The 10,904-nt window shown below is 56.8% G+C and overlaps 1 protein-coding gene across 1 annotated transcript; it reads left to right on the forward strand.

The window, feature by feature from the left end:
- Nucleotides 1-6,759, forward strand: PIF1 (PIF1 5'-to-3' DNA helicase). The gene is made up of 12 exons (XM_054565678.1): nt 1-591; nt 1,482-1,614; nt 1,685-1,810; nt 1,932-2,085; nt 2,177-2,291; nt 2,382-2,488; nt 3,699-3,838; nt 4,184-4,290; nt 5,016-5,103; nt 5,242-5,387; nt 6,266-6,457; nt 6,652-6,759. Exons 1-12 carry the CDS (start codon nt 34-36, stop codon nt 6,757-6,759), a joined length of 1,974 nt encoding a protein of 657 aa, XP_054421653.1. The 5' UTR covers nt 1-33.
- The last annotated feature ends 4,145 nt before the right edge of the window (nt 6,760-10,904 follow it).

Here is a 10,904-nt window from a genome sequence, read left to right on the forward strand (position 1 = left end):
TGATCCATTTGCAGACCTGCAGAGGCGGTCGCGATGCTGTCGGACACTCTCGCAACGGCAACTGAATGCGAGGACTCCGAGTTGCGGTGTCGCGTGACTGTGGAGGAGCTGAGCCCGGGCGGGCAGCCGCGAAGGCGCAAGGCCCTACGCACCGCGGAGCTGAGCCTGGGTCGCAACGAACGCCGCGAGTTGATGCTGCGGCTGCAGACGCCTGGGCCGGCGGAGCGGCCTCGCTGCTTCCCCCTGCGCGCCACCCGCCTCTTCACACGCTTCGCCGCCTCCGGGCGCAGCACGCTGCGGGTCCCCGCCGACGGCGCTCCGGGCGTGGGCGCGGTGCAGTTGCTGCTCTCCGACTGCCCCCCAGACCGCCTGCGCCGCTTTCTTCGCACTCTGCGCCTCAAACTGGCCTCAGCCCCGGGTCCTGGGCCGCCCTCCGCCCGCACGCAGCTGCTAGGCCCGCGGTCCCGCGACTTCTTCACCATCAGCCCCGTGCAGCCCGAGGAGCTGCGACGCGCAGCGGCCACCCGGTGCCCGGACACCACGCCGGTGAAGCGGCCCACAGAGTCCCAGGTGGGGGCAGAGCCCAACACCGTGAGAATACGAAAGGGGGACCGACTTGGAGACTGGGTGTGCCACTAAGTTGGAAGAGACCAAGGAGACCTAAGTTTGGGGGGAAGATGGTGGTGATGGTATTTGAGGGGGTTGCTGGTTATCCCAGAGGAGATGCCCATCGGACATCTGAGTATGACAGAGACGTGGGAATTGGGCGCGTGTTTCTCATAGTGGAATCTCTGAGACAAGATAAGCCAGAATAGGGACAGGGGGCCCAGGTCACGTTAAAAGAGAAAGCAGAGAAGGAGGCCTGAAAAGGAGACTTCAAAAGGAAACTTAAGAATATAGTCCCCCTGGGGAAGAAGAGCTTTGGAGGAACGCGAAGTGGTCGGTAGTATCAGGGCAGCCAACAGGTACCATCAGATGGGGGTAGGGACTACACCTGGTGGTCTTGACAGTTTTTGAACTGGGGCGGATGAATCGCAGACCACAGGGGTTTGAAACTAAGCTGCTGAGAAGATGGAGATGGAGCAAGAAGGGGCCCCGGCTAGGCAAGCTTTTGCTTGGGTGTTGTGAGATGAGAGATGAGTTTGTGGCAGGAAGAAAAGTGAGAAGGAAGGAGGGGTGAGAGGACCAGAAGAGGTAGGGAACCCAGGGGAGGGGGCTGAGGGAGAACCTAGGCCCACGCAGTGGGGTCTTCTAGGAACCAGGAGTCAGTAGAGACCCAGGCTTGGCCCGTTCCTCAAGGAGAGACCTGGACTCCAGTTGTTCCTGGCAAGATCTCCAGGTGAACCAAGGCTGCCCAAGGGCTCTAAGGAAGCAGAGATATAAGGACTACTCGGCCCAGCATTGCACCTGGGCCAAGAAGGGGCGGTTGCGGCAATGTCTAGAGTGAGGGGGGAGGCTCTGAGACAGTCCTGTCTCCCCAGGAAGCCCCAAGGTGGCCCCTGCCTGTGAAGAGGCTGAGCTTGCCCCCCACCAAACCACAGCTTTCTGAGGAGCAGGCTGCGGTGCTGAGGGTCATCCTGAAAGGCCAGAGCGTTTTCTTCACTGGGAGTGCAGGTAGTGGGGGGGCAGAGAATGGTGGTGGGGTAAGACAGGAGAGGTGGTCTTAACTTTGCCCTCTGCCTAGGAACAGGGAAGTCTTATCTGCTGAAGCGTATCCTGGGCGCACTGCCTCCCGCAGGCACTGTGGCCACTGCCAGCACTGGGGTGGCGGCCTGCCACATCGGGGGCACTACCCTCCATGCCTTCGCAGGTCAGTGAGAGCCCCTGGGGCTAGAGCGGGGAGCAAGCCTGCCTGTGCGAAGGGAGGCAGGGAAAGTCACGGTTGAGACAGGGCTGGGGCCTCCACCCATGCTGAACAATGTCACCCACAGGCATTGGCTCAGGACAGGCTCCCCTGGCCCAGTGTGTGGCCCTGGCCCAGCGGCCGGGGGTGCGGCAGGGCTGGCTGAACTGCCAGCGGCTGGTCATTGACGAGATCTCCATGGTGGAGGCGGACTTATTTGACAAGCTGGAGGCCGTGGCCCGGTCAGTAGGTGCAGTGAGGGCTGGCTTCTGGTGGTTTTCCATGAGGTACCTGCACACCCTCGGCCCTAAAGCACTGCTTGCTTCTCTCCAGAGCAGTCCGGCAGCAGAATAAGCCATTTGGAGGAATCCAGCTCATCATCTGTGGGGACTTCCTGCAGCTGCCACCTGTCACCAAGGGCTCCCAGCCCCCACAGTTCTGCTTCCAGGTACCTACCTCTCTCCCTCCTGTCCTGCCTTCCCCCCACCACCCCCAGGGCTCTGCTCTGCTCCCTGACACCACCGCCTTCCCCCACCAGGCTAAGAGCTGGAGGAGGTGTGTCCCAGTGACCCTGGAGCTGACCAAGGTGTGGAGGCAGGCAGACCAGACCTTCATCTCTCTGCTGCAGGCCGTGAGGCTGGGCAGGTGGGCTCCGTGATTAGAGAAGGGGTCACAGATGAGGATCCAAGTGTGTGTCACAGAGGAGCATGTGGACCCAGAGAAGGGGAAGAAATGTTTCTTGGGCCTGTGGGAGATGGTCACTCTGTGAAGACTGCGCCCCTGCCTCCCCCGGGGTTGGTCCCCATCACCCAGCACAGGGCCTGGCACAGAGTAGGTGTCAGGGAACTATGGGCAGATGGACATGCAAGAGGAATTCAGAAATGTCGATATTCTTATCTCACAGATGCAGAAACTGAGGTTCAAAGAGGTAAAGTGACTTGCCCAATGTCACGGCTAGTAAGTGACTGAGCTGGGATTTAAACCTAGGTCTGAGTCTAAAACCTAGGGTCCTTCCACTCTCAAAGCCTGTGGGATCGCTTGGTGGGAGAGGGGAGGTTGCAGGCATGATCCCAGCCCGCCTCGGACTAAAGGTTGAAATGCTATGACTACTCTAATGTGGGAGTGGACGGGCCAGGAGGCAGATGACATGGGCCAGAGCTGAGCATTCAAAGCCAGGTCAGATTGGGGCGGGCTTGGGGAAGGACGGGGGTAGTGGGCCGCTCTGTGCCCTGGGACAGGAGGCAGGTAGGAAAGCGCACAGCATGCACCAGCATGCATGGGGGGCAAGAGGAAGGCTGAGTAGCAGCGCAGGGAGAGATGGGCCCAAGTTGTCCTGCTGCACCCAGGCTTCCCCAGGTAGAAGAAGGCTGGAGACAGGAGTTGGGGGGATGGAAACACCGGTTCAATTTTTTTCCCCTATGGCAGCAGGCCAAGGGCTAGAAGATTGTCCTGTAGAGGCCGATCTGATTATAAGCTACCAGTATTACAAGTACCAACATCAGTGCCTTGTCTGGGTCCTTTAAACCTCCGGACTGTGCTCACGCAGCATATCAAATGTCCTGAGAAGCAGTGAGGATGGGAGGGTGTCTAGCTCCTTCCTGGGGTCAGGCACAGGAAAGGGTACCCACCCACGATCATAGCCAGGCACCCCACACATACCATGCTCAGTCCCCGTGTACGGGGCCCAAGTGGAAAAAGGACAAATTGGCCAGTCTGGAGCCAGCAAATCTTACTCGGGTGCCCCTTTCCAGTCCCCAGGCCTGATCCATGGACTGCTGCTTGGGCCATACCATTCACATGCCCCACCCTCCCTGGTGTTCAGGTGGGCTCTGCCCTAACAGCCCAGCCCCCACAGGTGCTCAGATGAGGTGACCCGCCAGCTTCAGGCTACGGCCACCCACAAGGTGGGGCGAGATGGGATTGTGGCCACAAGGCTGTGTACCCACCAGGATGATGTGGCCCTTACCAATGAGAGGCGGCTGCAGGAACTACCAGGTGAGCAGTGAGTGAAGGCTGGGCAAGGCCAACTGGGAGGGGCTCTCAGGCCAGTATTGCCCCCTGAGGCAGCCAGGGCCCTTGGGGTCATGTAGATATCTAGGCCCCAACCTCTGTGGCCATACGGCCCTTACATTTGCAGAGGTAACTGATTTTGAGCGGTGTGACCTTGAAAGGGTCAAGATCACTCAGCTAGTAAATGCTGGAAATGAGTCTTAAATCCAGGTCTCTGGTTCTAAAGCCCCAGCTAGGTCTGAGCTACCCCCACTACCCACCCCCCCTGCCCTGGTCTGATATGTGTTTTTGGAAACTAAGCCATAAGTGACTAGTAATCTTTTTTCCCAGGTGAGGTGCACAGCTTCGAGGCCATGGACAGTGACCCTGAGCAAGCCCGGACCCTGGATGTCCAGTGTCCCGTTAACAAGCTTCTTCAGCTAAAGCTGGGGGCCCAGGTGAGTGGAAAGCCGGGCCTAGACCCTGGGAGCTGGCCCTCCCCAGCCTTTGCCCCTGTACCCAGGCCACTCCACAGCCAGAGGGCCCAGCTGCGACCACAGCAAACTCCCTTCCCCCTATCCCACCACCTTCCTGTCTTCAGCTTTCCACTGCCCTACTCTTTCTGTGCCTGGAGCTCCAGGCAGTATTGCTTGTCGTAAGTCCCTTGCCCTTGCTGGAGCTTGGTTTTCTCACCTCTAAATTGGAGAGTGAAATATCTACTCCACACAGTTGCCTTCTATACTATATGCTATATTGTACGGGTCCACCTTCCTTCGCCATATTGGGACTGGGCCAAATGGGAATCTTTCCTATGGTTCCCAAGGGCACCTAAGGGGAAAATGTAGGCACTGTAGTTGGAAGAGAAATGGCAGGATCTGGGGGCTCTCCCTCAAGATGGTGGCCCACACACATACCCCACAAGAGGCGTGGAAGTTTTCAAAGCCCTGTGACGTCTGTCACCTTACTGCTCTTTACCCCTGTCCTGAGCAAATGTCTTTCCCTTGACACAAGGGGAATCTTGCTGCAGGGGTTACAGTCAGCCAGTGGCTAAGCTAAGGCTTACGACTCAGTGTCCCTCCATGCAGGCCCCAGCCTCCCAGAACCGCAACAGCGACTGCTGCCCCTGAGACCAGGCATCGGACTGGGGCAGCTCTCCATGCCTCCTGTTCTCTTTCCCCCACAGGTGATGCTGGTGAAGAACTTAGCGGTGTCCCGGGGCCTGGTGAATGGCGCCCGAGGGGTGGTAGTCGGGTTCGAGACTGAGGGGAGAGGTGAGTGATGGCGGCACAGTCCCCCTTCTTGGGACATCAGGGTCCCGAGGTAAGTGAGGGTGGAAAGGTGAGGACTGTGTCTCACCTCTGAGCCCTGAAACAGGGCTGAAAAGCTGGACTTCTCCATGCCTCCCTCAGGGCTGCCCCAGGTACGGTTTCTGTGCGGAGTCACCGAGGTCATCCGTGCTGACCGCTGGACAGTGCAGGCCACGGGGGGCCAGCTCCTCAGCCGGCAGCAGCTGCCCCTCCAGCTGGCCTGGGCAATGTCCATCCACAAGAGCCAGGTGAGCAGCCAGTGTGGGGGAGGGGGCCGGGCAGGGCAGAGGGCGTACAAAATAGGCAAGTTGAGGGGCCCTTAAAGGCTTTATGGGGGCTGATCTTGCCCTAGATGGAAAGTTCCAGACTGGTTGTAGAATAAATCTTTTAATTTTTTTTAGACTTAATTTATTTTTAGAGAGAGGGGAAGGGAGAGACAAAGAGAGGGAGAGAAACATCGACGTACAAGAGAAACATCGATTGGCTGCCTCTAGCACGCCCCCAGCCAGGGACCTGGCCTGCAACCCAGGCACGCGCTCTAATTGGGAACTGAACTTTTCGGTTCACAGGACAGTGCTCAACCCACTGAGCCAAGCCAGCCAGGGCTAAACCTTTCTTTAGTGCATTTCCCATCCCACCGCTCTCCCTTTCCCCTCTGTCATCTCCTGCCCTGCCATTTTCTGAGCCACTACCAGACATGTTAAATTTAATACTCCCCTCATTACAACTATTTGAGGTATACTTCCCTCGTTGCAACAATATGAGGTATAGATGTAATGATCGCTCCTGTTTTTACAGAGGTAGAAACCGAGGCTCAGAGAGGTTAAGTAACTTGTCCAAGGCCACACGACTAGCGAGAGGCACAGCCAGGATTCCTTGCCATGGCTGTCTGACCCAGGCCTGTGTTCCTCCTCTCAGTCCTGTCCCTCTCTCTCATCCTGCCTGTGTCTCCTGGAGCCCCTCCGACTCAGATACCCATCCAGGGTCACCTAGGCCTCTGCCTTGAGAGTCTCTGGACTGGGCGAGGGGATCCAGGGGCAATAGCTGGCCTGGTGAGAGAAGCAGGCTCTTGGACACAAAAGGCTTCAGGCAGAGCCGGCTCCATCTCTGCTGTTCCTTCCCCCAGGGCATGTCCCTGGATTGTGTGGAGATCTCTCTGAGCCGTGTGTTTGCCAGCGGCCAGGCCTACGTGGCCCTTTCTCGGGCCCGCAGCCTGCAGGGCCTGCGTGTGCTGGACTTTGACCCCACAGTGGTTCGCTGTGACCCCCGTGTGCTGCGCTTCTATGCCACCCTGCAGCGGAGCAGTGGCCTTGGCCTGGTAAGAGGGAGTTACCCGGTGGTGAGCCACATGGCTGTGGGCAGCCTAGGAGCTAGAACAGACGGAAGGCCAAGGGACCCTGGGTAGGGGTGGCAGAGCCTTCTCTGGCTTTGTTGGGGACAAGGGCAAGAGGAAAGTTGTGACTCTGGGGGACAGCAGAAGTCCGTGACTCAGACTCTCTGGCTTCAATCTAGGGGTCCCCAAGTGATGATGAGGCATCCTCAGACCAGGAGAATGTGGACCCAAATCTTGGAGCTGCAGAGAGAAGAGAAGGGTCATCTGCCCCTCCTCCTGCCCCCTAGAGGGTCAGAGCCCCAGGAGGCAGCCGGGGAAGGATGGTCAGTGCCCCGTTCTCCCTTCACTGGGGCCTCTCAGGCTCCTGCAGGGGCACAGGGATAGTGCTTCCCACCCATTTGCCCTCTGTGCCTCAGTTTCTCCCCTTGCCCTGGGTGAGCTGCTTCCAGGGTCAGGAGTAACCCTTTCTGTGCCAGCTGGGAATGGGTCCCCGGTGGTACCTGGTGTTAGAGGACAGCTGTCTGTGAGGGCCGGCCACAGGGCCACAGTCGCGGATGCGGCCCCTTTTGGGCTGCAGAGGGGAGAGGTGCTCCAGGAGCAGGAACAGGCCGCGGGGGTCCTGTGGGACTCGGGCCGAGTACAGGCACAAATCAAGAAGGGAACCTGGTAATTTCACAGCCAGGCCCAGCCTAGCACAGCCAGGACAAACACCTTCTGAGCCTGACAATATGAGAACACGCACAGCAAACTGTGCACCCGCATCTTAAGCTGCTTTTAGGGGGAAGAAATAGTGTGTAGGGATTGAAACGGAAGTTCTCAGATTGTATGTATTTAGGGCAAATAAACTTGTGAACTGTGTAAGACTGTGAGTTGAGTCTTCTGCTCCCTTTAAGAAGGTGCCCCTCCCTGGGACACTGGATGTTCCTGGTCCCTGAAGGCTAATCCTGACGCCAGCCCCCGGCCCTGCCTGTGCACACAGGCGGTAACACCCTGATGACTGAGCTCCCGGACCCTTCCGTGAGTTTTCTTAGTATCGCTGGTTACCGGTATTTGGAAAGCTGAGTTAGCTGAGGTTGATGACTCACGACGAAATGACAAGGTGAATCACTATCACCCAATAGTCAGATAGAGACAAACTAGAGAATTCACATGGTGAGAAATGGGCCTGTTGCAACATCTGAAGCATGCCGGGAGCCTCAGCTGAAACTTTCTCACTCTGAAAATCTAACTTGGACATTCTGGTGGCGGAGGGATCACAAACAAGCCTCTGTTGATCAAAAAGCCTAATGGAAACTGCTCAGGGGCCCTCATAGACCGGTTAAAACTGTTCACGGTTCCCTGCTTGTGAGTGAAAGGCATCAACCCAGTTATGGTAGAAGCATGTATTGACAGTTACGGAAAGCGATGACTAATAAATATAATAAAATCTCCAATGATGGGAGGGGTCGAGAATAACGAAACCATGCTGGTGGCTGGGGAACATGAAATATGGGTGTTTGAAGGCACTTATCCTTGTCCTCCAAAGGCCAGCTGAGGCCCCGGTGCACGGAGTAGGTGCTCGGGGAGCGTCTGGCTAAATGGCGGAGGCCACTGACGTCGGGGGCTCAGTGCGGTGGTGGGTCAGAGGGGCTCCAGGGCCCCACACCTCCGCTGTGGGCTTCGTGGGGGAGGCAGGGCTACAGCCTGTGGAGAATGTGACTGATGGTTGAAGCTCAGAGGACAGGCCTGGCTTTCCATCCTGGCTTTGCCGCTTGCCAGGTATGTGACTTCAGGCGCATTACACAACCTCTCGGAGAGGGTTTCCTCACCTGCAAAGTACAGGTGGTAACTTGCTTTCGCAGAGGGTTGTTGGAAGAAAGCCCAGCCACATGGCAGGAGCTCAATAAGTAGCTGTTATTAACAGTTATGATTGCTAATGATTATCACCGTGGTGTCTGGTTCCTACACTGGCTCCTTCAGCGGACGAGATCTGGAGCCTCAGAGGGATGCCAGCCTGGCCCCTGGACAGCCTCTGACTCTCTGGCTCTTGACACTACCCTTCCTGACCTGGAGGAGTCAGTTGTTTTTCTGTAGCCTGAATCCTTTTCTCTACCCCAAATAGAAGGCTCACTTAGGAGAGGCCATGCCCACAGGGTGACCCCTCAACAAGTGGGCAACCGTGAGGGCCTTTAAACACGGTACCTCGAGGGCCAGGGTGTTTCTTGTCTGCCCGCATGACAGCTGTCCTCCCAGGTCCAGCTGTTAATAGGTCACACTGTCACCCAGTCCTCAGGAAGCTTACAATCTCGGTTGCACCTTGCATTTTTCACTCCTTCCCCTTACCATTTGGGGACATCCAGGTCAGCACAGATGGCACTGTTTCGTGTTTTCTAGCCGCTCTGCACCCTTTGGGGTTCTTGGATGGAAACAGGAGAAACTGACTCAGGATAACTTCAGCAGGAAAGGAAGGTAATGGAACAGAAGGCTCACTCAAAGAAGTGATACAAAGCCCAGAAAACCCAGGCTTGGAAACAAGTGGGAACCAGGGAGGCTAGAAGCGCTGGCAAGAGTGGGACTGAGAGCAGCTGGCCAGGAGGACCTTTGTAGCCACCCTGCGCACCAAGCACAGCCACCAGGGGAAGGAGTCCTGCCATATTCTGCCTCCACATCACTCAGTCCAGACCTAACGGCATGTGTGCGACTGGTTGGGCTTGGTCTCCCAGGCAGGTCCTGCGGCCACTGGCAAGAGGCTGAATGTGCAATGAAGGTGCAGCAGGTACCAGAGCTTCTATCTTACATCATCCCCCAGAGCTGCACTGTTGAGGATGTCTGAGCGTCCTCTCCTGGGATTCTCCTCTCTGGCTCCACCCTCAACACACACTCCCAAGGCCCTCTCCCCCTCCCAGCCCTTTCCTCTCACCCAGGCACCAATTTCCGCTTCCCCGGTCTCATATGGACTTGCTCTGCTCAAGGTGTCTTCCTCACAAGACTGCCTGGTCATCAGAAAGTTCTTCTCCTTATGAAGATACTTTCCAGAAGGCCCCCGGAGAAAGGCAAACACGTTCTCTGTGTGGGGAGCTCCAGACATACCTGCCTCTCAGGGCAGATCATGATAGTGGATTGTCTTGTGAGGAAGGTATGCAAGCAACCTCACGGTTCTTTATTTTCTTGACATCTAAGTTAATCTTACTTCTAACCTGTATCTCTGGGGGTGTAGGGAAACTCTATCTCAGTCAATATTGGGGGCTCCCCACCCCTAGGGTCATACAGGCAGGGAGGGGCCTTGTAGGAGCAGGCCTTTCATTTCCAGGGCCTCATGGTGGCTGCTATCACCCGCAGTGACCAGCGTCCACAGGCTATAACCCTGCCCGGGGCTGAGGGTGGGGGGAGGGTGCTTTCTGAGAGCCAGTCTCCCCAGGGACCCTGCACCATGCCTTCTGGAACCCTGCCACCTCCCTGTGGTTCTCTGAGGGGACCCTGTAATCGTTTGCCCCTCTTCAGTCTTGGAAAGCCTCCTCTCTTTGACTCTGCTTCCCCCCAACATAGTCCCCTCAAGGAACTGGACCTAGGAAGCAAAAGTCAAAGACTGTGTCCTCAGATAGCATTTCCTTTGTGGCAAAGAAACAGGAAGGACTAGAGACCCCCTTAGAGTGTGGGGGCCGTCGTGAATGGATAAGTATGGGGAGAACAAAGGAGGAAATGTCCCTAGTAATCTTGTGATACTGAGATAAAGAAGACTTTATCTCATTCCTTCCTTCCTTCCACAAACCTTCCTCCCATGCCTCTTATAAGCCAGGTGCTGGACTAGACTGGAGACCCCCCAGTAAACCAGAGTGATGTGGCCCTGCCTCAAGACACTGTAGCAAAGGGAGGGAGGGAGACCAATTCTAAACAAGCAAACAAGATAACCTCAACTTGTGACTAGCGCTAAAGAATCAAGCAATGGAGAGTACCTGCCGGGTGGCAGAGGGACAGTCAGAGAAAGGGACCCTAAGGCAGATGCATTCCCTGCTCACACCTCCTTGACTTGGCTACATGTTTCTAGCAAACCTGAAATGGCCAGATTAATCCTTCCTGACTCGCTTGAGACATCAACTGCTTTGCGTCCCAGAACCCAGCCCTGCCCCTTTCTATCCAGGCAGAATGGTCAGGTCCAGCCTCAGAGCACATCCACTGTGCTGCCCTTGGCTGTGGGTTCGTCTTCTGTACCACAAAGCTCTTGAGATCAGGAGGGAGCCAGTCGCCCGCCTCTGGCAGCCACAGTGCCCAGCCCAGCACATGGAATGGGGAAGGCCAAGAGCAGAGAACGAATACACAGCAGAATGAAAGAGCGCAGAGAGCCTGAAGCGGGCCGTGAGGGCTTGCCACCTGCCTGCACACGCTGCCCGGATGATGGGGGCGTCCCACTGCTTGGGGGACCCCTTGATTCTGTTTTCTCCCTAGTTGCCTCACC

This window comes from Pteronotus mesoamericanus, unplaced genomic scaffold (genome assembly GCF_021234165.1).
Source record: "Pteronotus mesoamericanus isolate MK-2021 breed Mesoamerican mustached bat unplaced genomic scaffold, CSHL_Meso_final contig_164, whole genome shotgun sequence".
In the NCBI taxonomy this organism is placed as follows: Eukaryota; Metazoa; Chordata; class Mammalia; order Chiroptera; family Mormoopidae; genus Pteronotus; species Pteronotus mesoamericanus.